The sequence below is a fragment of the Hippichthys cyanospilos genome, chromosome 22, assembly GCF_059441005.1.
Source record: "Hippichthys cyanospilos isolate Australia breed blue-spotted pipefish chromosome 22, RoL_Hcya_1.0, whole genome shotgun sequence".
Lineage (NCBI taxonomy): Eukaryota > Metazoa > Chordata > Actinopteri > Syngnathiformes > Syngnathidae > Hippichthys > Hippichthys cyanospilos.
Genome location: NC_142390.1, coordinates 4,972,817 through 4,999,372, shown reverse-complemented (window position 1 = coordinate 4,999,372; position 26,556 = coordinate 4,972,817). Strand labels below are relative to the sequence as shown.

Genomic DNA, 26,556 nt, shown 5'->3' with positions numbered 1-26,556 from the left:
GCTGGCAGGCTTTATTTTTAATTGTGTCATTATGTTCAAGGGTGTTCAACTCATTGCTGAAAACGAAAAAAACAAAACAAAAAAAACATTGTTTTTATAGTTCCTGTCACAGTTCTGTCACTGTTTTGAAATCAGAGGCCGCTAAAAATTGTTCGTAACAAAGATTGGGAACAAATCATTTTCAGTGGCAGACAACTAGCAAATTTTAGCCAGAAACTTAGAAGGCAAACTAGCATTTCGCGGGCCACATAAAATGTGGGGGGCCGGATATGGCCCACGGGCCTTGAGTTTGACACCTGTGCCTTAGAGAGTTATGTATGGGCTCACCTTAAAGGGCCGACACATTTTTATTAAAAATAAAAAAAAAAACTTCAATAGGTGGCGCTATAACATCTTGATGGATGGAAGGTAGTAGCCATATATATATATATATATATATATATATATATATATATATATATATATATATATATAACAATTAGATTATGTTCATAACAAAATTATAGTATACATTTTAAGTATATTAACTATAAATAATTCTAAAATAAGTATAAAATACAGAAATGTTTAACAATTAATTCTAAATATTATTTAAAAAAAATCAAGATAGTCTCTTAAGTACAAACCAAAATATTATGAATAGCAAAACATATTTTATTCCATCGTATTATTATAAAAAGCATCATAAAAAGGAACAAAAGATTTGAAAAACAACTTTCCTTTTCAAAAATGCCCCTTTATGACTTCACCTGACCTCCAAACGCCCTCCATTGAAATATTCACACAGCAATTCGACATCTTGGGAAATTAAATAAAACAAAAGCGCGGCGAGCGATGAAAATTTAACGAGTTGCCGAGGTTCAAACCTCAGCGGTGCGTACTCTGGCGCAACTGGACTTTCCCCGCTCGCGATTTGGTGATATTAAACAGATAACGGCAGAAAAATAAACAAGGGGCTGTTTGCGTTGAAGCTGCCGGCTGTGTACTTTTGCCGCTAATGAATCCGGGAGCTGTGTACCCGACTAATGAAGGCGCTGCGCCGCGGGCCGCTACCGTCGCGCCAGTAAACACGTGCGGCCACGCCGTCTCATTAAAAGGCAAATGCATTCATCTTTGATGCGCTTACCGTCAAATGAGAGGAAGACTCGAGGAAGAGGCTGAGGAAGGCCGCCGCCGCCCTCGAGGAGGAGGAGGAGGAAGAGGAGGGGCGGCATGGCTGACCGGCCCGCGACTGACCCGGACGGGACGGCAGCGCCTGAAAAATGAGATGAACAGGAGAGTCAGAACCGCAAAGACAAAAATAAAAAAATCACGTGGTCATTCAAGGTATTTTTCCACGAATAATTACCACTATTATCATCTTTTATTTCAACAGCTTTAGCATCATTACTCGGCATCTCAAGTCAAGTGCCCCCTTGTGGCCAGGAGGTCTTAAAAACCATAGCGTCAAAGGTGATTGACCTAAGAATAAGAAAAAAAACGTGTCTTCCATTCCGTATCGATGCGCAAGCTCCTCCCTGAAAAATAGATGATGTAAATCCTCCTCGTCAGTCCGGAATTTAATTTTTAATGAGCGGCAGGTAGAGGACCGCGGCGCTGTTGGGGCTCAAGCAAACTCAAAGCCTCTTACGGGCCCGAAAAAAATGTTTTTACAAGCAGGTGGATCTCTGCTCTCATGGCTTATGCATGCGCGCTGAAACATTGATGATCACCGCGCTTTAACAAAGCAATGAAACTTTTAGTGCACTTTGCGCACCCAGGGGAAAAAAAAAAAAAGATTTCGGGACAGACACACCTCCATCGATAAAATCTTCAATTCAACTGTCAGTAAGGAAGGGGTCCCGAACCTTTTTCTCAATGCTTGAGAAGCCGCATCGTCCTTCCTCACTACAAAATGTAATATCAAAAGTGGCCAGAGGGGGCGCCAAAAAAACAACAATCAAGCCAGACAAAGCACAAATAAAGGATAAACTAAATCAGCTCCACCGGGTGGAGGACCAAGCGAGAAGACTTGGATGAGGTCGGAGTGCGAAATTGACAAAAACAACAAAAAGAAACACTTAAATGCTGCTAGTCGCACCCCGGCCTCCGAAAACGCTTGCCGATCCGATCCTCGCCCCCAGTTGTCCAAAGGCGATGACGTTCCGGGGATTTTGAACATCTGCTCAACCCTCACGGAGAACCACTGGCCCTCAAAATTCCCACAGCTGCTTAAGTCATCTCAACGACACGACGACCAGAAGGCCCTTGAACCTGACCCGGACCGGCGCCGATCTGCAACCGACGTGACAAAATCCAGCAAAACCCAGAAGGTTTCGCAAGCGTTGCAGAGCACTCGAAAAACTTCCCGAGAAGATATCCCGAGTCTCCGTCTGCTCATAAAAATAGCTGAGTGGACGATAGAGTTTTAAAAGCGTTGCTCAATATATCCCGCGTGTCGGTACACCACACCCAGCTACGCTGACAGCAGATGTCCAATATCCCGAGTATTCGGAACATTCCCGTCTGCTGATAAGCTCGCGGAAGTTCAACCCAAGTTGATCAGATGCAGAAATGCGTGAGACTTGACAACGGGACCGTACACCTGAAGATGCCGCCCACTTGATCAGCAATCTGGAAAAAAAAAACTCAATGGAGCACACTCACCTCTCACAAGGCTCCCCCCACTCCTAATCCGATGAAGGGAGACAACGGATATTTTTTTTTCAAACTATTTCAGCCGGCGGCGGCGCTCCGAGGTGAGAGCTGTTCCGGCTGGCGAGCGCAGTTGACTGAGCGGCGAGGAGAGGGAGGAGAGCGGGAAGAGGCAGCGAGGGGCGGGTGTCCTGTTACGCCAAACCCCCTCGCTCCTCTTCTTCACCCCCCCCCCCCCACCCCCCCGATTCATGAACAAGACAGCGAGCGTGCTTATTATGTCACATGATTAGAGGTGTTCAATACCACTTTTTTCTCCGATACCAAGCAGCGATACCACACAAGCAGATTTCCAAATTTTACGGTCATGAGCAATCCGAAATGCGTGTAAAACCCCGATAAAAACACTAAAATTATATTATATATATATATATATATATATATATATATATATATAAATACAGTATATATAATATATACATGAAAATTGCGGATATACAATTATATAAATAAACATAAATACATTAAATAAATTATGTAAAAACCCCAGGTAAAAACATCAAAATTACATATATATATATATATATATATATATATATGTGTGTGTGTGTAAATACACTATATATAATATATACATGAAAATTGTGTATATAAAATTATATAAATAAATATATAAATACATTAAATAAATTATATAAAAATTGTGTGTATAAATACATATATATATATATATATATATATATATATATATATACACATAAAAATTGATAACAAGTGCTACTTATATATAATATACATGTGTACAATTAAATAACATCAAAAATAAATAATATATAAAGGAAAAATGACATTTTATTTATCTAGCTAGCCTAGCCTAGCCTTCTTCGTATTTTTGATTATCTCCAGCTTTGTTTCCATCCTAATTATCTTCTTACTTCTGTCTTTGACATCACTAGCAATTTTGGGACTAACGAATTCAAGTCGAAATTAAGCACTAAAAAAATGCAGCACTCACACGTAAACAAATCTTGAACATGCGGCCATTTTGAAACGGCGACCCCGACCAATAGCAGACCAGCATTGTAGGGACAAAAGCGGTGACCGCCATGGATGAGAAGTTGTTGAAAAAATGTAAGGTGAAAAAAATGGTGTAAAAAGGGGACAAAAAAACCTGGCGGTCCGCGTCGTAAGGTGAAAAAAAAACGTACGTTGTTATAATCCGATTTCACAGAAGGAATTCAATTTTCTCGATTATCACTTAGGGAAAACTTTCCCGGGCCACTTTTACGCTGCATTCTTTGTAAATTGCTGCATTAGAGGCGTGACAAACTTCACACTGGTCGCAGTTGGTGGCGTTACGCCTCTGATATTACGTCAAAATTCTTGGCTGCGGTGCAGGAATCGCCTGAATTTGCTCCGGTTATCTCGTAACAGATTTGGCATTGCGGGTGGACCTGAACGACATCAGTGAGATCATCCGGTTTTCTCTTGAGGAACTTCACAAAGGGACTGATTGGGTGTGAATTTTATGAAGGTTTTGGAGCAATCCCATCCTCCGTTCCGCTCGTCGTTTGGGTTCCGCCGGCTGACATTCCTCATCGATGTGGAATGTTCATATCAAGCCTTTTCCCAGCTGTTTTCACGGCGAAACAAAAGACGGGCGCCGCGTTGCTCTCGCTTTTGAACGGAGACAGCAGCGACCCGCCGAGTCAACAAAAGAAACGTGGCCACAGAAGCAATTCCTATCACAACGCCGCGGCGTTGGAGGCGTGAAGACCTTTTAGGTCCAAGATGACACATTGAGGCTTGTTTGTCAGTTCGCCTTGATATGAAGTATTATTTTGTCTCATATAAATCGAATTCCTTCTGTGATATTTTTCCAGGTTTGTCCCAGGGACATTTTTCATGAAACAATAATATGATATTATGAGTAATTATGTTCACAGTAATTAACTTTGTGGACTTTTATCGGCTAAGTTTCAAATATCTAACAGCATTTGAATGCGCCACACGTCTTGTGCAAAAAAAAAAAAAAAACACAAAGCGAGAACTTGATCAAAAATGAAGTGGGCTCAAGGTTGATGCAGGTGGAACTCCAATCAAATCTAAGCGTTGTATTCAGAATTATTATTTTTTTTTGCATAGTGACAATAAAACAGTTATCTTTGTTTTAAACTACTCACTAAAGACATCGCTTTGATGCATCCGCGGAGACGGCAAAACTGGCCGAGTAATCGAAAACAGACTATCGGTTGCTTTATTTTTTATGACGGAACAGATGTTGATGGAGTCAACCTAGAGTGGCTTTGCAGATGTGCAAGATTGATGCTTCAATCCCCACATCGGAGCTAAAAAAAAAAAAAACTAGACTGTAATTTTGAGCTCGCAGGTGGGATCTTTCCGCGTGCTTTGACGGATGCTTATGGAATTTCTCGTCGGGCTTTGCAGAAGGTAAATTCGGTGCCAGGCCCACGCGGCTTTCATTTGGCATTCCGTCAAACCACGACTGATTGTGTTAGCGGAATAACCGAGACACATTTGACGGTTTGTTTTGTGCGTGCGCCACATTTACATTTCATTTGCATTCCCGCATCGCTGGCCCGCTTCACGTCAAGAGAATTTAATCATCCCGCATCATGTATATTAAATTCCGACGTCTGATTTTAGAGGGATTTGATTAATGGAATAGCCGTGCTGAGTCATCATTTATTCTAGCGGACGGTAATTGTGAGTGAAATTTAACTTGGGTGGGTTGCGTTGAGATAAATTGACTGTTTTTCAGAGGTGGTCCATGGTCAGCATTTACGGACTCTCCGTCCGTTGATAAGTGCATTTTGGGATGCGTTTCAAGTTACCAATTTGCATATTTTTCTCTGATTGGCTCTAGGCCGGGAAATGCAAGATAGAAGTTTTGCTTTTAATTCCCTGAATAAAGACATTTTTTTTTCGTAAATTCAATCTCAGCAATGTTTTGTTTCACTTGTAGTGTATGTGACGGATAAAATTTAGACAAATGTTGATAAAACCGTATTCTGTAGTTGTAGGGCAGGCAGTGATGAATGAGAATCCACCATTTGAGTTATGGAAAGCACGATAAGGCCATCTAGTGGACGTGATTGTTAATTGCATTCTCATCCTCTGTATTAAACATGATGGTGAATTATATCTTGGGGTTAAACCCCTGAGCTGGCTTTGTTTTCGTGTTACACTTATATTACTAAGTTGTGTTTCAATTGCAGTTTAAATGCAGAACCACAGAAATGGCGTTAACTTTAAGTGTAAGTACAAAAACAGAAAAAATAATTCGTATGAATGCAGTCAGAAACAGACCAGCGCCTGACGAATGACGGACCAGCAAAAAAAATGCAGTTTATGATATATTTAATTGTTTTCCTTTGTACCTCTAATTTTATTGGCTGGACTTTTTGGACTCCTGACAAAAGCTGTCCCCCCCGGAATATTTAACGGCAATTCCGACGGGAACACCTGAGCAGACAGCAGCCTTCCCCCTAATCTAATTAGCTCTATTCATTCCTGGAGGATGAGAGGGGCGGAGACCACCTCGTTGAGTTAATTACACCGCCCGCTCAATTACTTAGCTCGGGCATTCATTATTGATCCGAACCCCTAGTAATCCCGACGTAATGGTTTCGAGGTCTTCAGGCGGGTCAAGTAATCAAGTTAATTGAGAGATGGCAAAATAGCTGATTAATCGAGGCTGGGATAGGATCTGAGATGAACGGGATGGAGATAAAGGAAAAGTGCGACGTGATATCTGCTCGCCAAAATGGCCGAACACGTTTTTTTCCGAACAAACGAAGTAGTCGTTCCGATCCGAAGCGGGATTTGACTTCAGAGACCCAGCGGAATTTGAAGTTGAGACAATTAGCAAAACCTTGCCCCTTGAAGAAGGTGAGAACCTTTCACCAAATGGATCCTGGCAGGTGGACCTCCGAGGCAGGTCAATTTCTAAAGGGCGTCCGCGGGGGATTTTACAGAACCGGCCGAGTGAACTTTGTGGACAAATTAGAGGAAGTCTTTAAGATCTCAGAGGGCTTTGCGAGAAACAGAAAGCAACCTGGTGAGTGTTCCTAATTACAGCAGTGAACTGCGGGTTCTGAGGTTGAGGAATCGTCAGTGGTGTTGGAGTCTGGGGGATGTTTCACAGATGAACCTCAGGGACAAAGTTCTTTGGGGCAAATTTGAGGAAGGATCTGGAGCTTGTGATTTTGAAACTTTCTGCTCCGGAGTGAAGGGGGATGCTTTAGACAAGGGAACCTGGCTGGGGAACCTCAGGGATGGATGATTTGTGGAATGTGCCTGGTAGATGTATCGCAGAAGGTTTCTAGGTGAGTGAACTTCTGGGATGGAGCTCACAAGCCGTTCTGGAAGAAATCTGACAAATGAACCTCGGGGATGGACTAATTTGTGGTGGGGAGTTTGGGGGTTCAGGGACTGAGCGGTTCCAGGAGAAGTCTCTGCTGGGGGGGTTGCTAGTTACCCCCCATTGGAGACACATGGGAACCGACTTCACGCATCTGTATCTAATGCCAAAGTCGGGAAGGGATACGACTTGACCTTTGAACCTCGGCGAAAGTCACTCATTCGTCACGCTTCATTGGATCGCAAGCTCAGTCTGGTAGAAGGTCTGAATTGGTGGCGAGGCCCCCGCCCACACTCTGGGGGGTCGCCGCCGCCGCCGCTTCAGCTCAGACGGTCCGTCTTCGAGGTTTATTTTAGCGTCGCCCACCTGCCCGTCCGTCGCCCCATTTAGCTGGCGACTCGTGTTTAAAAGACGCTTTGCTAACTGTCGGACGTTTACGTTATCCAGGACGGATGACGTTCTGGCGCTTTGCCAGCGCCGTGTGTACGTTACGCCTTTCTTAGTCCCACCAGAACTTTGGTGGAGCTCCACCCGCCAAGGAGACACCTCTGTTTGGCCTGAAGGAGCCCACTGAGCGTAATTTCCACCGCTGATTGACATGTGGAATGGATGACATGCAAGGTGAACCCTGACCTTTAAATGAGGCCTCTGACTGACAAGGAAACACCCGTGGAAGATTTGTGAAGAAACAAACTCCCATCCTGGGGGGGGGGATCAGCGTGGCGGCGATAGAATGTGTATTTTTCTGGTATCTCCTCTGGATCAGTATGCGATGGCGCCCGCTGTCAAAAGTAATGACGGTAGATCTTATCGGGCGTCAATTATAGGGAAGTTTAGCGGGAGGTTGAAACAACAATTTTCCTGACGTGAAGCAAAGCCAAGCACCAAAGACCGGAAGTTTTTTTTTTTTTTTTCCAAGCACTAACCATACGTAAACACAAATGTGACATTGAAGAAATATAGCTGTTACTTTGCTTGATATCATATTGAGAGGAATATCTAATATTAAGCCTAAACTATTTTCAAGATGTTTTTTTCGTCTGTTTAAGTGTTTTATAAACAACAACAAAAACGCAAATTGAGCTTACCGGCCAGTTGATTAGAGACACCTGCCTGCACAAACCAGCTTGTGCTCATCGCAGCTTGCAAGTCAAATTGAGATGTTCCTGTTATTCACAAAAACACAACCACATTAAATGCAGCATAAATTTTGACCTTAACTTCCTTTAAAGTCTCGCAAAAGTGTAAATATGATTCTCACCTGCGATGTTCGGCTCGACAAATGACTCACTCTTGATTTAGTGTGATTACATGCGTCATTGAGTCAAGGGAAATGCTGCCACCCTGTGGATACCAAAGGTACTGTAAGGCAAAAAAAAAGTGTCGTTACAATACTTTCATTCTTAGTCTAAGAAAATGATCGATCGTTTTAAATTACATTATTTATACTTGAATACAATATGTACGAGCCTAAAGGGCATTGTTAGGGAAATTGTAAAAAAACAAACTCCCGTCTTAACCCCGTCTTTGACAAAAGCGAGTATTATGCTAGTTTTGAATTTTAATATCCCAGTTAAATGAGTAGCCGCATGGGGGTGCTGTCTCCACGGTATTATATAGATGTGTATTGTCCACAGGATGAGACAAACGCAGAAATTCGAGATTTTCAGTCAAAACGGTGTGATTGTTGACTTTAATGTTTAATAATCCACTCTACAAGGTCATATAACGCTACGAAGACTCCACATAAACCGATGCGCTTGAAATATTTAGACGTTTCCTTGACGTCAAGAATGAAGTGTTCTTCTTCTATTACCACTCATCAAGAATATTCCTCTAATATTCATAATAAACCTTGACAAGTATCGGCAGGAAATTCCTGTCGTCTCTTTTCATTTCCGCACCAATCATTCTTTGTCGAGTCTGCGGCAAACTGCTGCGGGCATCAATAACCTAATGAAGAAAAGATGATGCGAACAAGGGGGAATATTTGCTGAACTTTATGACACTGCGTATTACAATATACTTGACGCACTTTCAAATTGCTTTCGAACATCCACTGCAGTGACTCTATAATTCCAGGTCCTTCCGGATGGCCCGGAAAAGGCGGACGAGGGATCCGGCCCAGGCCCGCCGTCTTTCCGCCCTGTCCGCCGACGCTACGGCGGTCTGGGCGGCGTACACCAGTGTCAGCACGGTCCTCTCGAAGTCGGGCGCGCTCAGAGGGCGGCGGATTGCGTCCAACTGAGCGGACAGACGCAGGACCTCGGGGAGACTTTTGGGGAGGACCACGTCGCAGATGAGCTCCAGGGAGCGAGCGCCCCGCATGGACGCCAGCTCCGGGTCGGGGATGGCCAGCGGTTCTTGGCCTCGGATTTCCATTCCGGACAACAGGATCTGAATCCGAGACACAATCGAACTGAACTTTTGTTTATTTAGGGTTAGAAAAAAAAAGTGTGATTAGCTGCATGCTAACTTCAAAAAGGAGCTCCACATCCTGGAAGAAGGGATCCGGCTGCCAGGGTGCACCGCGTTTTAGATGCAATGCCGCCGGGTACAAAGCTGGGACAGCAGGACAAGAACCAACAGTGATATTGAAGAAAAAAAACAATGGGAATTGATTATTCGATTACTTCCTAGAAAAGCAATACCGCGTTCATGCTTAGCGTAGCCCGATGCGTTCGTGCCCGCGTGGGAAACTTGTAATCCCGGCGGAGCAACAAAGCTACTCTAATTTCCGCGGAAAAACGCTAGCGTGAGCTGGCCGGGGGCAAAACAAAATGGAGGATGAAAGGGAGGGGAGGCATCTTGTTAAGTCGCTCGACTTTGTTGGCACATCACAAATCGAGGCAAGATGTAAATTACGTAGATTCAATCATAACGGAATTACAACGCAATTTATTTCAGTACAAAACGTCAATGCAAATAAGTACTTCTCAATGAAGAACCTTTGCATATGCTAACATCCAAAGGGAAATACCTAGCATAAACGAAAATGCTAACGAGCTAAACGTATACAAGGCAGCGCTATATAATGCTAAAGAGAAGAACTAATATTAGCTAGCATTAGCTAGCACAAGGTGTCACCGACTGTAATTGTGCTCAACGGAAGCTGCACTGTCCTTTCTCACTACAAAATGTAATCTCAACAGTGGCCAGAGGGGGCGCCAAAACACAAAGATCAAGCCAAACAAAGCACAAATTCATGAACTGTTCAAGGGACAATGTGTAAGATTGAGACAGTTTTTCATTACGGATAGCAGGAGGTGCTGCATTTGTCCGTAATTATAACAAACATGGCAGCCTTCGGACGAGTGCCACCCATGTCATTATACTATACGATTATATTTAAAACATCCTGTTAATTTCTTCCGTTTTAATAAAAAACGGTCTAAATTTTACACATTGCCTCTTTAAAGGATATATTAAATTAGTTCCAAAAAGCTATATATTTGATCCTATCAAAATTTTTGCACGGTTTTGTCCCTATTTGGCAGCAATCAAACGTGTCAAGTTGTTTTAAGGTCACGTGACAGGACAGAAGCTATGCAAGAAATTCCTCAGCGGCGAAAGCCAGCAACAACAAAACGCAGACTTTGCGAGCGAAATTAAGATTTGTAGCCTTTTTTTTTGAGATGGGTATAAAATTCCGAGGCGGATTTACCTGAGCGAGGATGTCGAGCGTCCGCCAAGCTGCACAAGAGCAAAAGTGCCAGGAGCACCTCGGAGGCCATAAGGAAGCGTCAGCTCAGGCGTTCTCCACCGTATGCTCGCCCGCCGTCTCGTGTCGCGACGCGCCGGATCACATTGACATCTGGAAGCAATAAGACGCCTGGACCGGATCGGACCGGACCGGACGTCCCTCTTTGGAGCTCAAAGTCTGACAGTCTGATTGAGTGGGGTCCGTCAAATAATTTGGGTTATTAATTAAAAAAAGAAAAAAGGAAAAATCTCAATGTATCGATTTAATACTTAAAGGGACAGTGTGTAAAATTCTCATTGAAAAGGAAGAAATTCAATGAAACTTGCAAAGATCATGTTCTTAAAGACCAACAGTATGTTTTAAAAATACTCATAGGTCTAGTAATCATGAAATTATATTACATGGGGTGGCACTTCTATGGAGGCGGCCATGTTTGTTTTTGCTACGGACAATGGTAAATGGAGCACCTGCAGCACTTCCTGCTGTCCGTAATGAAAAACGGCTTACACACTATCCCTTTATCTGGAATTTAATGTCCTTTTAATACTTAAGTATCTGGGATTTGATGAAAAAAAACGTGAAAATACGTCCCTGGCATTGAATGAATGAAAAATGTAATTTTGAAATTTCGCAAATACACCCACGTCATCAAAGAGCTTGATTATTTAGTCACCAAATAGTCCCGTTTAGGGAATACAAAGAGCACTTATGTTTGTCTTAAATGATTCTGTTTTTATAACTAGTTTCAAGTCATCGGCTTATAGTTTGATTTAATAAATGTCACGGAGCTGAGCCTCAGACGCGTTTTCCCTCCTGTCATTTCAGAATTTTTTTTTCCGAGCCGCTCATTGGTGATTCCAGCAAGAGCGAAGCCTGCGAGACGCTCTTATCTGGGGGTTAAACGTTGATATCTGCCGCCTTGTTGTTTACCGGCACCTCTTTTTAATTTCCCACAAGAACGTCGGCGGAATATTATCTGCCTTTTAAAAGTCCAAGAAATCAGATCTGCGCCGCTTGTTTTGTGTGTACACACATTTGTGTGCGTGACACACTGTTCCGTTCCCCGCAATACACGCAGATATGAATTTTTTTTTTTTCCAGATGCTTTGGGAGACACAAAGACTGAGATTACGAGTGGCAAAACAAGGCGAAGCCACTCGAACATGACATTACGAGGAAAGGTCGAGAGGCTGCGTACTCGCATCCTCGCCAGATCTGAGATGGTGTTTATGGTTCTACGATCATCACAAATGCCCTCATGTGGCATCGCGGGTGTAATAATTGTGAGCACGTTTCGCACAATTTCTGGTTACGCATGGTCACGTTTATGCACATGACCACAGGGGGGCAGTGCGGAGTCAATGATGTCCAGCATTTATTCATGTCTATTCCAGCAGGTGGCAGGAAAAAGATTCTTATGAAGGAACGTGAATGTGAGATTTGCAGGTATTAAATGCTGGGACAATAATAGCACGTTACTTTTCAAATTAAGAGCAAATGAATTGGAATATAAAGCAATACTGCTAAATTATTAAAGATTCCTATGAAATAACTTGAAGGCCTATGTGAGATTTGCAGGTATTCAATGCTGGGACAATAATAGCACACGTTACTTTTCAAATTAAGAGCAAATGAATTGGAATATAAAGCAATACTGCTAAATTATTTGCAAAAACGTATGTTTTGGACAAAAGCACAGTTATTATTAATGCGCAATCAAGCTTCTGGATGAGCTGAAGAAAATACACCTTCACGCCTTGCAAATTGCTCCAAAGATATTGAGCATTTCTCTACAGTTCATGATCGTTTCATTCGTTGTGACGCAGAAAACAAAGTTCGTCTAAATATGCAACGCTGTTCAGACCCCCCCCCCCCCCCCCAATCAAGGCAAGTGTCTCGTTCGATGGCATCTGTCGCCACCTCCCCGTTGACTCGTCACGTCAGCTCTGTAATTAAAACTCTACGCTTCCAGACAAAGGCATCGCTCGCAAGCAGACGGATTCGAGCGTTCTTCCAAACGCTGGCTTGTTAGCCCGTGAAACCTCCGATCCAATCATCATCCCACCTTCAATCCATTTTTTTGGCAAAGCAGCCGAGCATCATTCTGTTCATTTTTTTTTTTTTTTAAAGGGAATATGACAACTATGACTGAAGTGCTTATTTTTATCCCAATATATTTCTACGATTCTTCCCCGGACCGAATCGCCATTATCATAGCCAATCAGCCTAGCATTTTATTTGCGCTGGTTACACATCGGCGACAACGTAATTAGCAGAAGCAGACCGTCGTGCGCAATTAAAAGCCAAAAATCTCAGCGGGCGGAGTGACGTTTCTCTGAAGGGCGTTGATATCAAACTAGACCTCCGACCGACTCATCATTAGCGAGTGGCCGCTACAGGTGATGAGGCCTTGACAGCCCATTAAATGACATAAGCCCACGATTCTCCCGAGTCAGTGAGTCTGGAATCAAAGGGGGCGGAAAAACGGAATTAATGAGACAGTGGCGTGGCGCGTGCACAAATTTTTCAAGGCGAGCAAGAATGCAATTAGCGATCATGCCCACTTGATGGCATCATCATGCTTTACATGACTCATGGCAGACGTCGGGTCTCGTTTATAATTGCCTGCGCGACAACTATAGAAGACAGTTTCATCCGTCACATACAAGTGAAAAAGTATTGCTGAGGTTGAATTTACAAAATAAATGTTTTTAATTCGAGAATTAAAAAAACTTCTATCTTGCATTTCCTGGCCAAGACCCAATTAGAGAAAGACTGCAAATATGATCTGCATTTATAAGTTGCAGTGGACCCCCGGGTTACAGCGTCCGTCTTACGTTTTTTTTCATGTTACGATGTGGAATACTGAGTTTTTCGTCCCCTCTTTCCGGGATTTTCCCCACTTTGACAAAAAAAAAACTGTCATGACTCTAGGAGGTTGGGTTTTAGGTAATTGCACTTATTTTCTGTTCTGTTGCCTAACCACCTCCATGCAACACGTCACTACAATGCTGGTCTGCTATTGGTATTCATTGCTTCCATGGTTCCGTAGAATGGACCCAACTGTCACCTGTAGCGGGCATTTAGCCTGAATAATTGTCCCTGCGGTGCACCTGCGGAGATATGACTCCCCGTATGAATAAAAGGCGCAGTATTCCGTTTTTAATGAAGACAAACAAGCCACCTGTGGCCGTATGGCTTGTTAGAGCGCGGGAAGAAAAAACATTTTCATCACGTGAAATCGATAACTGCCAACTTGGACAAACTTTACACCTGTTTTTTCTTGTACTACAGGTGGGGAGCAGCAAAGTCATCATTTAATGCCAATTATCCAGATGGCGCATTTTTATTAAGAAACGCAGATGACCAGATTTCAGGCCAACACATTCTGTGGTGCATAATCGCTTGATTTTTTTTCCCCCCATTGTTGAAAACAATCTGAACTAAAAAAAAAACAACAACAACCATAAACTATTTTTCTGCAAGGAACATTTTTGGGTCACCACCTGTGCAAATAAACCCAAAAACGTATCACAATATAGCAGAAAAACACTCACGAGGGCACAAACTCGGCGGAAAAGTTTGCTAATAAGAAGCCGTCGAGGTGACAGCGTAATGCCAGTTTGCTTTGCGCTAATATGCTAATTAGACAAAAAAGGTAGAGTGAAATTCACTCGAAATCAGCCACCGTCTCCTCCAGATTCGTTTCTGATGTCTTGTTACCCGCATGACTGCATAGATAAATTGCTCGCCTTGCTTACATGAAAAACATTCAAATCCACCCCCTTTGTCCTTCTGTTTCGTAAACATTCATTATCGTGCAAGGTGTTGATAAAGGCATGCTACAAGCCAGCCTTCGCTGTGCCATAATCATTAAGTGTACAGTAACAGGCCCCAGGAAAGGTTAATAGAGTGCACATGATCTTTTGGTCCCGACGGACCCAAACCGAATTAGCCTGCATGCCCGGAGGAGCGACGGCAAACGAGGAAATGAAGGTGAGCCGCTACAGGAACTCCGAGGGAAGCTCAACTTGAAATCGGCGTTGTAAATAACGAGGCGCTCGCAAAGGGGAAAACCAAACAGGCGCGCAATCAAAAACAAAATAAAGTCAGATTATAAAATCTGAAGTATTTTGGAAGAATTCCGGAGAGAAGCCAAACGGGATCGGGGACAACATGCAAACTACACACATGAAGGCCGTAACCAGGTGGATTTGAACTCGGGTACCTGAACTGAACGTGGCTGCATCAAATGTCAGGTTCAGGCAACCTAAAATATTGAATAAACAACAAACAGGAAGGAAGACAACAGCCTCTTACTCACGAGGAGAGTGGACATGAAAGTCCACAACATGGCGACAGACCCCATACTGTTCCATCCTGTGATTACGTCATCATACCCGTGATTCATTCATGGACTTGAAGCTAATATCAGCGTGGCATCAAAAGTGGAAAAATCATTTCATTTGTCGGCTAAACGGCGGATTTGGCGCGCGCATCATCCGGCTTCGCTGTCCGACAACTACGAGGAGAATTGGGAAATAAGTTGGAGATTAGTCACAGATCGCTCGTAAGCTCAAGACACGGAGTCGATAAGAGATGAAGCGAGAGAAGCGGCGGCAAATATGCCCGAAAGGCAATCACGAGTCCATATTAATTATGCTAATGATTTGGATTTGCTACTTCATTAAGCAGCATGTTGAGTCGGCTGATCACAATGGAAGTGGGGCTTAATGTGCGGAGCCAGCGCACGGCCGCTAATTACAGCATCTGCCAATCACCGCCGAGAGCCTCGCCAATCAGTTTGGCGGCACAGCCGAGTGTTGACCTGACGACAAGCCGGCCCCCGGTAACCACGTTAATTAGTAGCTTTGATTCCCTCGTTTTGGGGGGGAGGGGGGGGGGGCGGATTGATTCGCGTCAACTTTTTTCGACTCCGTAAAACATCAACCGGGGTTGAAAAACAAGCTAAGACGACGTGAACGTTTATGGATATTTTTATTCTTGTTTTTACAGACTTTTTGTCACAACAAAGTCAGCGAGAGCGTTTTTTTTTGTTGTTTTTTTTCCTTTTACAGTGTAGCAGTAGTTTGAAAGCAACCGAGAGAGCAATGGTGCAAAAGCAAATTCGAGGAAGGGGAAACAAAAATGACCAAAATGAAAGGGGGGGGGTCCTTAATACAACATGGGGTGCACCATCCACTTAACTGCGAGATAAACATTCTAAAAACGGCATTAGATTTTGTGTGACCCCCCCCCCCAAAAAAAAAAACATTCAAGTGTTTCTAGTTATTGTTAGCCAGCATGGTGATTGGTCAATGATTACAGGAAATGCTATCTGATATGTAAGCAATACAAAAAGGAACTTAATGGGAAGTGGGAGTAGTTGCATTATTATTAAAAAAAAAAAAGTCAACATTTGTACAGTGCAATTCCACGAAAGGCTTTGGAGGCACACTATAAGAAAGATGAGAATCAAGTCCTAATTTGGCGAAAACTTTTATTAAAAGGGAAAGAAAAAACTACAAATGGAGTAATTAACCTGCAATTAAGGCATATTAATCAAAAGAAGATTTTGCATTGTATTATTGGTGCAGGAATAGTCAATTAAATAAGACTTTTGCCAAGAAGTCCATTTTTTAAGGTCATCACAAATCTTATTTTGCAATCATTTTGCTTGAAGTCAAAATCTGATTATTCTTCTCAAATGACAACTTTCAATTTCAAAATAGGACTCGATTCTCATGATTTCAACAAAGTGTGTCCAGTGTGGTCCAAACACTCCTTTGTCCAATTTAGTACACAGAGGGAAGAACACAGGATGGCGTTTAAGAGCGACTTTCATTTAAGTGCTAATAAGCGTTGTGTTTGAGCGACTTGCGCCCTCCGCCGTTCCTCCCGTTTAATGTTGAAGAACCAAACAAAATAGAAAAAAAAAGAAGGGGGGATTGAGGAGAAAGCGCATCTTGGAGCAGTGGGAGAAGAAGAAAACCACTAGACAGGTGAGATGAACACCCCCCCCCCCCCACCCAATCGCGAAGAGACGGAAGCAGTGAGAAGACCACCTGGTTCGGTTCCACGTCCCGTCGTCCCCGCCTTGCTCCCCATCACTTGAGCAGAGTCTTGATGGCGTCATCGCTGACCATCTCCAAGATTGTCTTGCCGTCCGGGTATCTCGCATGCTTGTCGGCGCCCTGCGGACGACACGGGGGGGGGGGGGGGGGGGGGGGGGGGGGCTCGTGAAAGGACGTCCGTGAAAATCCATACGACCGAGCGCGCTCAACACCTTCTATAGAAAACTCTTATTGCTCTCTTGACAAAATGTGTGTGTGTGTTCAGCAAACACCTTGTGACTGGGTCACCTATTGGGGTTAAATTGCCTTTTTTAAAACGGCTGGCTGCGTGGCAACAACGGCACAGTTAGCGCTAAAAAGCGGGCAGCCAGCGGTGGGGGTATTAGCGCAGGGGTCAGCCCCCACGGTGCACCTGGAAACACACAAAGGCCTCTTGTCTGCTGCGGTGAAAGGGCCGCGCCAGTCAGCAGGCTTTAGAAGTGCCGACGCGGACCACAAGTCACAATAATATAGGGAATAAACAGAGACGTAACCTTTTTCCCGGGTGGCGCCATATTGAAAAACAATCATGGTAGCATCAGGTAAATTAATCCAACAGTTAAGCTAGTTACAAAAAAAGTTATGTTCCCTGATCACAAATTTGCTACACAAGCACAATCAAGTAAATCTGACATACACTCTGAAAAAGGAAGTACAGTGATACGCCCTAATTTGCTGTTAATGGGGGGTGTCAACCCCCCGCGAAGTCTGAAACCCGCAAAGTAGGGTATCAGTTCCTAGATTTCTATGTATGCCCCAATATAGCCGCAGTAAACATTAACAATCCTTTTTTTGGGTATTTTTTGCATATTTTATTTCCTTTCTCTTATTATTTAACATTACATTATCCCTATTAACATTATTGTATATACATTAAATAACTAATAAGGACTGCTTATCTGCACCAAGATTCCGCTGAAAGAGTACGCAAGTCATCGCGTTGAACTTCACATTTATTTTGGCTCATGTATGGCGTATCACGTAGTATCTGTTGAATAATAAATCAACAACAATCTAAAAGTCAGTAAACTAACATATAAACACTTAATCTATGAATTTACTGTATTTTTAGCCGACATTAGCGGGTTAGCAACAACTAACAACAACTACGAACTATAAAGTGCAACCTCTACACAAACGAACACATAAACAGAATAAACACTCATGGCTTACTAAACATAGGCAGTAGCGTGCATTATCAACATAAATGATAATAAAGTATAAATATGAGCTTACGTTGTCATTCACTACGTCACCGTAACGAGCCGAATGACGCAGATAACGTAAAACAGGAAACGGAAATTCAACGCGACCCGGCAAATTAAAAGCATGGATTTCAAAATAAGATAACAAACGTCACAAATTCTAATGCTTGAATTCTTTTTAACATAGTTAATAAGTAATATTACTTCGTTATTTGATGAATACAGTACTGTATAATGTACTTGTTTGCTTTTTCAATTTTTTTCCATTTTTGCACATTTTTTAAATTATTTTTATTTTTAAATATTTTTTTTTCCTGTAAAAACATGCAAAGTAGCTCTAAGGCTAATATTTTAGCCGCGTGGCGTAGTAAAACGGGTGCCGTGTCAACTGACCTTTTCTAGGAGGACCTTGGCGCAGGCGGCGTGGCCTTCGAGGCAGGCGGACAACAGAGGAGTGAGGCCGTGTTTGTCGGGGGCCTGCGAGAAGGACGGAGTGAGTCGCCGAAAACGCGTGCAAATATCGGAAAAGTCTAAGGACAAAATAGTGCTTACGTTGACGTTCGCTCCCTTGGAGATGAGGAACTTCACCATGGCCGTCTGGCCAAAATCGCAGGCGTGGTGAAGGGGCATCCTGCCGCCGTCCAAGGTCCGATTGACGTCTTCAGTCTGCCGGGAGAAAAAAATTCAAAATGGATGACATCACTTCCTGTATGGATGCGGGCGGAGAAAACAAGAGACTCAAATCTCCAAAGCGGATGACCAGTTTGGCTCCGGTTACCTCAGAGTCTCAAATGCAAACACCTGATCTGGTTCGGGAGGCGGCCATTTTGTGTTACTAGGCGGACCACCACTGGAGCTCATTGACTGACGTGTCTGCTAATTACGCCAGCACACGAACATAACCTAACGACAAACAATTCATCTTGGGAGTCTTAGCAGTTTCCTGCTTGCATCAATTTGGCAACTAAACGCAACAAATAACTTCCTGTAATTTGTTGCATTGGAAAACACACATTTCTCCTCTCTTTTTTTTCAAACACCCGCAGTGCTAAATTGTGCTACAACCTTACCAAACAGGTAAAGCCACCCCCATAGTGACACTAATTATTCTTTCAAGTGACAATGCGCAGAACGGAACTACGGTTTGAGATCAGGTTTGGCAAGCAAGGCTCCTGTGGTCTGGTGGATTTTACTCATTTATAATGCATTGGTCAGATAATCTGAAATGGTGCATTTGGGGATATCGATAATCTCATTTTTACTGCTCCAAATCGTGGCTAAAAGTTTTCTACTTTTTCTCCCATCAGTAAATGAGTTAATACGACGGAATATTCTTGGCGGGTGTAGTTTGAATCCACTTGAAGCGTTTTTACAATACCTGTGACTTTGAATGTGTGCGATTTTAACAGGCGGGGCCTGCTCAGCATTTTTCACAGTTTTGAATCCAATTCTCATTGTGATCTAACTACTCATTGTTTCAACTTGTATTGGCACACGGTGACGCGTTAGATAAATGCCGTGCAGGGGTTCGCTTGAGCATTACAGTTCATAATGTTTGCCGATTGATGTAATGTCTCTCCTGCTTGCTCCAAAAAAAACAAAAACAAACAAGAGGTTGTTATGCAAGTCACCAAGCAAGCATGCACAAGTTAAATCGCAGTAAGAGTCGATGTTAATAGAAGTGAAGGACAAAAGGCTCTACGGTTGTAACATGACGACAGATCCCGTTCCTGTCAGCGACGTCGCCCAAATCAGGTTGCTAATGCGAGGCGACTTAGCAAAACGCCACCGTTGAAATATTTTCATTTCTCTCGGACTGTGACGTGACAGATTTAAAGCACATTAAAGACTTCTGTGACATATTCATCCCCGGAAACGTGAATGGTTAACGATTCTACTTAGTGACGTTGCCAGTGCGGGGCTAACGTTAGCATGCTAAGGCACTTTCCACACGGCGGCCACTTGTCGGAGGAGCATTAAAACTCGCTTGAGTAAGCACACCGGCATCGGGGCGTCCCCACCTTCCTTCCTCCGCATGTCTTACCGAGATCAGCATGGATTCGACCACCTCCATGTCGCCGGTGTGCAACGCCCATTTCAAATCTTTGTCCCCCATTTTGTGCGTGTGCTTTGCAAAAGTGGCGTTACCAAAAAAAAAAAAAAGTTAGCTTAGTCGCTAGCGGAGGATAAAGTCTTCCTGTCGTCACGGAAAGCGGGTCAAAGAAACCCACTTAACTTCATAGAATAAGTCGAAACGAAAGGGGCGGGTTTCCGTGTCAACCGGACGGTGACAAAAATACGGAAGGAAGCCGAAAAATGCTGAAAATAAATCGGGAGGAAAAAAAGGGCAAGTTAGCAGATAGGGATCCGCCTATCGAGCATGAGTACTTCCGGTGTCGTCACCCGGAAGTTAATGATGCAAAGGGGACATTTTTTGTGCGCTGCATCGCATACTACATTAATAATGAAGGCAATTAATAGCAAAACAGTGTGCAGATTATTTTATAGTACTTCAAGTATTAATATTACATCTAACACTTAAATATTGATAAAATAAAATGCGTTACATAACAATAGTCTCTGAATAATTTGAACGCAGATCATTTTCATTTTTACTTATAGCCCTTGGGCATATTATTGTTATACATTACAGTAAAGACTGCTGTTGCTTTGATTTAATGACAGCAGCAATAAAACATCAAAACAGATTAATTTTCTATAGATTTTTTTGATGGTATAAATGTACAACTATCCTGATCGTGTGATTCATCTTTCCAGTATTAATATTAAAATCTAACACTTAAATATTAATAAAATAAAATGCTTTACATAACAATAGTCTCTGAATAATTTGAACAAAGATCATTTTCATTTTTACTCATAGCACTTGGGCATATTATTGTTATACATTACAGTAAGAATTTAATCACAAAGACTGCTGTGATTATGATTTGATGACAACAGCAATAAAACATCAAACCAAATATTTTTTTTTTTTTGATGGTATAAATGTACTACTATCCTGATCGTGTGATTCATTTTTACATAACAATGCCATCTACAACACTGCATTGCAGAACCAGATATTGCTAAATTAATAAATGCCCTGCCCCTTGCAAAATGACATTCATATATTGTTACATTTTTATTGTAGAAAGAAAAAAAAAGCCTTTTTGCCTTGAGTGAATGAAGAAAACATTTTTTTTTGTATTCATGGTAATCATCTAGGGCAGATTTGATCATATTCCTGTCAAAACAAATGCAGGGGTACCAATTAATAATACAAAAGTCAATGCATATGGAGCACGTGTTTAGTATCTATCCTCGCCTTGCAGCCATATGAGACATTCAGGGATGAATTCGTCCATCAAAAATCCTTGGAATATTGATCCAAGTAGACGGTCTTGAGCAGAGGAAACAGTTCTGACTACCTTGACCTGCTTTAGTTCATGAAGCAGGGGGTTGGGTGGGGACGAGGGGGTGTTGGCAAGTCAAATGTCTCTTTGCAGATAGCATCGCGCGCCTTCATTTCCTGTGCGCTAACCTCGTTCCCCGGACGAAAGCTAGCGGCGTTCTTCTGCCGGGTCCCGCTGTGACTTATAGGCCCCGACACCAATGTTACGGCGCTATCGTGATGCGGGATCAGCCGCTCCTCTCGGAAAAAAAAAGCAATCTATCCATAGAAGAAGACTATTAAAAAAGGAAGACACCATCTTGGGCTTTTCTGTAGTGCCGCGAACTATAGATGCTTTACAAGTTAACATGACGGCTAAATCGATGGTGTGACTATGATAATAAGGTCTCAGGAGTTGCTGTCTCCGTTTATCAATATCTCCGTGGCCTCCGATTGATTAGGAGATCATTAATCCGACAGTGGCTTCATAAGATTGTGTGAATGTTTTTTTTTTTTTTTCCCTAACTGATGCAAGCGGTAGTGGCTCACCAAACGCAAAAGGACAAGTACTTTCCTGAGCTTATTAAATTAAGTGTATTATTGTGCTAGTCCTTGTGTTTGGTGACAATACAAAAGTGTTTTCAAGCTCTGCACTTTATTAATTCCGCCTAGCAACAGGCGACAGAGCAAATATTATTTAGGGCTTGAGTGTGCACGAAAAATTCGACCTAGTGACAAATAACCATAGAAATGTTTATCTCATGGGACTTCCGCCTGCAGTATAAATTTGTTAAGACTCGAGTGTGCCCCGAGAAATCTGCTTAGCAACAAATGACGGCGCAAAAAATGACCCACAGCAAGCTATTTCCATGCAAAACGTCAAGATTTCTCGTCCGTGTGCTTGAGCTCATCGCCGAAGTTAAATGTTGAAAAGTGGCTAGACAACAGCTGAGACGGTAAAAGGCGCCCCGCAGGTAATTTAATTCATGTATTCACGGCAGCGGCAAAGTTTCTGCCTGAGCAAAGTCCTAAAGTGATTCTTCCCGTCGGTGCAACGGCACACCGCCCCCATTTTTCAATCCATTAGCGGCGCTGCGGCGGGCGGCAGACAGCGACGGCTGCCCTACAGTATGCAACGCTGCTCAGCGTTATACACGACGCCATTTCTACACAACCTCCGGGGGTGGGGGTCAGGGAAGGCCGGGGGAATGGCCTTGGCTCCCACCAAGCGTGTCCACCATTTTTTATTCAATTATAACTCCTCGCGGCCTTTCGGCGCCGCCATAACCGATGTTCCGACGTCGCAATGATACGATTTAGTCGACTAATTCCACATGCATGACTTATTTCGGGATTCAATCAGTCTGCATGCAATAACAATATCAAGTCGTAATGCAGTGAAAGTGTTGAGTCGGTAATGCAATTCATATTGAATTACTGGGCATGGTAACAGGAAGCAAAAAATGGGGCGCCGGATAAAAGTAGTCCCCCCTCCCCAAAACAATGTACCCGTTCTGATTTCATTAAGCTGTCCATACCATCTCATTAAAATTCACCACGGCTGAATTGTACCCACGTTTTACGCGCATTAATCATTTTAGGACATATTTCTTTGCATTTGATCAAGTCTGCATGTAATGATATAAAAAATAATGGAGAGCTTTGGAAAAAGAGCGTGAATAGGAAATAAGCCATGAATGAATAATTATAAATCGTCTTCCTTCATATTAAATCAAGTTTTACTGGAAGATTGGGACTGTCACTGTTATTTTTAATCAATTTTATATCCCTTAAATCAGAGGTACCGGGCTGCATGGGCCGCACCCGAAATAAGGAACTTGTTATCAGAGTATAAAATGTATTTTATTTTGAAAATCATTTTCTTTTGAAAACCGTCTCTTGGATTTGTTTTGGTTACCTGAGTGCCAAAATTTCACCCGCAAATAAGTTAACTGAGAAATAAACAGACGTCCTTGGGAAGGGGGAAAGGCCCAGTTGAGAGACAGGTGACGAGCCTACAACTTCACTAACGGTAAGTTCATACTTTACGTGCACTTTTCCCTAATTATTTGGCTGTCCATTAGAGGTACCGGGCTGCATGGGCCGCACCCGAAATAATGAACTTGTTATCCGAGTATAAAATGTATTTTATTTTGAAAATCATTTTCTTTTGAAAACCGTCTCTTGGATTTGTTTTGGTTACCTGAGCGCCGAAACTTCACCCGCAAATAAGTTAACTGAGAAATAAACAGATGTCCTTGTGAAGGGGGAAAGGCCCAGTTGAGAGACAGGTGACGAGCCTACAACTTGACTAATGGTAAGTTCCTCCTTTACGTGCACTTTTCCTCGTTTATTTGGCTGTCCATTAAAAACGTGATACAACCTCTTGATTTTTTTTTTGTAGGCTTGATTGCGTTTTAACAAGGTACACGCAGGAATCGTATCACTTCTATTGACCCGGATGCTTTCAATTTCTTCTCACGCAAAGCACTATGAAATGAAGCTTGCATCTTTCATTCCCAGCTGGCCGGCGTGGAGTGGATGAGCTGCATCTTGGAATTCAGCCTTTAAAAACGAGGCGACTTCGGGGCTGCGAGAAGTAATAATGTATATAAAAAAAGAATTGAAACTGCACGAGGGCGCAAGGGGAAACAAGTTATGAATAATTTTCCACTCGGTAGAGCTTCACGCGACCCTGTGCCATTGAGCAAAATGTCTCAAATCTCCACTGATGCCTGCAATGCGAAGATAAAGGCGTATTACCCAAGGATGCTATGTACTCCGTTGCAAGCTCGATGATGATATAAAGTGGACGGTGAGGACCTAAAGTGCTCTGAATAACTCATTTGAGGCTGGGTGTCAATAGCGGGCGACCCTCGAGAGGCAGGGCCATTAAAACCGTCTCCTACCGGGGACAGGTTTTTTTTTCGTTTTGCTGTAACACAGAATTGCAATTCATAAATTCACAAATACGATCATCTCAGTATCCAATTTTACAATGTGTTTGAAAGTCCTTAGCGTGTCTCAAAAAATTCAAGGAAAACTCTGCCACATAAGCCAAGTTTTGACGCACAGATGTGCATTTTGATGTCAACCGCGTTCTTACTTAATATAATAATACCATAATAATACCGTAATGGGAGGAGCTAGAGGAGGGGGACGTCAATTTGCTGTTAGCATCAACTGCCTGTTGCAGCTAACAGCAGCTCGTGTTCGCTGAGATTACTGCATTCAATAAAAGAAGCAGGTAGACTGAACCAACGTACGAGTCCAAAATTGAGTCTAAAATCTAAAAAAGTCTAAAATTGAGAGGAAAAAGTTATGATGTCCCAAGAGAGAGAACTTTCCATTTGACTGGTTTATTAATTGTGGTCTTTTGGCATACAAATCATCTACTTGGTGAAACATGAACGCTGCTGTTTTAAAACCGTCGTTTCAATGTCATACAAGTTTTAAATGGATTCATCAGCCATCAGATTTAAAAAAAAACTGTTATTATTCATCAAAATGCTGAATATCAGAGCCAATGATCGGTCTATCCATACAAATGACCGTGGAAATTCTGCCCAGCAACAAATGGCCTTTTAAAAACGGATGAAATCTGTGACGCTTGGAAACAGGCGCACAATTTCTGGCCTCCAACGAATGTCCACAAAAATGTGTTTTCAGGTTCAAGTATGCCCCATGAACTCTATCCGCCAACAAGTGACCACACAAAAAGACACATAAACTTATAAAAGCTTGGCTGTGCTATAAAAGTGGTGCGGGGTCAGTTTGGTCACCATAAAGCTAAAAAAATGGAGATAAAAAAAAAAGACTGTAGGTGCTCACAGCTCACCTGTATCACCCACCATCATCATACCATATGGAAAGCACTCATCCATCATTCGGACCCCCCATCCCCAACCTGGGAGGCTGAGGGATCTCATGCACCCCCCGCGCAAAGACCTGATAGGATGTGACAAGTTTATTAGGCACAAATCAGGCAGGCATGGCCATTCCTGAGCATTGCTCCGGTGCTTTTTCCCGTCACGGGTGGCGAGAACCTTTCCCCTCACGCTGGCTTTTCATTTATCTTTGTTTCTTCAAAGCCTTCGGGCCTTGCCGTGATATTATCGGCGCAAGGCGGGCCATATTTTGGTGGATTTGTAAGCGGGCGTGAGCTATTCTTGTTTCTTTACGCTTTTGGGTATACGGCGGTGCCTCGACTTACAAACGGCTCTTTTTACGAAGAGTTGAGAAGCCATTGGATTGAGTGCCGCGTGGCTACGGGGGGAAGCTCAATGACCACCTGGAAGCCGATCAATCGTCGGCAGGGAGGTTTATCTGCGACATCTCCGCAATTTGCTGCCGTTCGATTCAAGTCTCGGTAGATAAAAGCCGCCGAATTGAGCGTTTTTTATCCTGCCTCAGAGGTGAATATCAAGTGGCTATTTTGGTAATGAGCTAAACGAGGCCGCCGGTGGGCACTGATAAGGAGCAATTTTTCTTAAATTTGCTCCCAAAAAAAAAAAAAAAAAAAAAAGACTCCTGCAGTAAGAGATGAGCGCGTAGTCTACAAGTGCATTTGTGTGATGAATGGCTGCATTTTTGTAAGGGTGATAGCGATTAATTTGATGATCACGGACTTTTGTTTTCAATTAACCGATGGCGTTCTTTGTCGCCTTGCAAGGTGACCTCCAGTGCTTCACCAGATGCTCCCGAATGAAAATAAAGCAGATGCGTGCATTGGAAGCAACCCCACTCGGGGACCCCAGCAAACATCATCAGATAAGCGCTTCATTAAGGTAAGGTGCGCCGGCGATGCGATGCCTATCACGCCGCGCAATGTTCTCCAGCGTAACGAGAAGTATTAATTCCCCTATGCCTGCTGTTGAATAATAAATCAACAAGAATCTTAAAGTCAGTAAACTGACATATAAACACTGCCCGAACTTTAATCTATGAATTGGCTGTATTTTTAGCCGACATTAGCGGGTTAGCAACAACTAACAACAACTACTAACTATAAAGCGCAACCTCTACACAAACGAACACATAAACAGAATAAACTCATCGCTTACTAAACATAGGCAGTAGCGTGCATTATCAACATAAATGATAATAAACTATAAATATGAGCT

The 26,556-nt window shown here is 42.8% G+C and overlaps 3 protein-coding genes across 7 annotated transcripts in view; all 3 read right to left on the bottom strand.

Moving 5' to 3' along the window:
• The window catches only part of sema3c (sema domain, immunoglobulin domain (Ig), short basic domain, secreted, (semaphorin) 3C), a 29,290-nt gene extending 20,954 nt beyond the window's left edge, over window positions 1–8,336 (bottom strand). The window contains exons 1-3 of one of the 4 annotated variants that reach the window (XM_088406363.1): window positions 8,280–8,336; window positions 8,107–8,184; window positions 1,127–1,255 (exon numbers count right to left, since the gene is read on the bottom strand). In XM_088406363.1, coding sequence (XP_088262489.1) covers window positions 1,127–1,255; window positions 8,107–8,155 — 178 coding nt within the window. In that variant the 5' untranslated portion in view covers window positions 8,156–8,184; window positions 8,280–8,336. Of the gene's footprint in view, window positions 1–1,126; window positions 1,256–2,080; window positions 2,354–2,646; window positions 2,771–8,106; window positions 8,228–8,279 lie in introns of those variants that run through there. The other 3 variants (XM_088406362.1, XM_088406364.1, XM_088406365.1) reach the window with 3 other exon arrangements.
• A 473-nt stretch (window positions 8,337–8,809) lies between these two features.
• On the bottom strand, window positions 8,810–12,554 carry fam180a (family with sequence similarity 180 member A). Its single transcript, XM_088406368.1, has 3 exons — window positions 10,683–12,554; window positions 9,495–9,580; window positions 8,810–9,415 (listed from the first exon to the last, which is right to left on the bottom strand). The coding sequence occupies exons 1-3, from the start codon at window positions 10,750–10,752 to the stop codon at window positions 9,089–9,091; spliced, it is 483 nt and encodes a 160-aa protein (XP_088262494.1). The 5' UTR covers window positions 10,753–12,554; the 3' UTR covers window positions 8,810–9,088.
• Window positions 12,555–15,702: 3,148 nt separating this feature from the next.
• Window positions 15,703–26,556, bottom strand: part of mtpn (myotrophin) — a 41,999-nt gene continuing 31,145 nt past the window's right edge. Inside the window, exons 1-4 of one of the 2 annotated variants that reach the window (XM_088406238.1) lie at window positions 20,084–20,429; window positions 18,592–18,705; window positions 18,433–18,516; window positions 15,703–16,915 (exon numbers count right to left, since the gene is read on the bottom strand). In XM_088406238.1, coding sequence (XP_088262364.1) covers window positions 16,829–16,915; window positions 18,433–18,516; window positions 18,592–18,705; window positions 20,084–20,155 — 357 coding nt within the window. In that variant the 5' untranslated portion in view covers window positions 20,156–20,429 and the 3' untranslated portion in view covers window positions 15,703–16,828. Of the gene's footprint in view, window positions 16,916–18,432; window positions 18,517–18,591; window positions 18,706–20,083; window positions 20,430–26,556 lie in introns of those variants that run through there. The other variant, XM_088406240.1, reaches the window with a different exon arrangement.

What these genes read in the sequence shown, in the direction of transcription:
- fam180a (XM_088406368.1), bottom strand. Translation starts at nt 10,752, where the DNA reads ATGGCCTCCGAGGTGCTCCTGGCACTTTTGCTCTTGTGCAGCTTGGCG. An exon ending in CGCTCGACATCCTCGCTCAG is followed by an intron (nt 9,581 to 10,682) that starts GTAAATCCGCCT and finishes CTGCTGTCCCAG; the next exon opens with CTTTGTACCCGGCGGCATTG. An exon ending in ATGTGGAGCTCCTTTTTGAA is followed by an intron (nt 9,416 to 9,494) that starts GTTAGCATGCAG and finishes TCTCGGATTCAG; the next exon opens with ATCCTGTTGTCCGGAATGGA.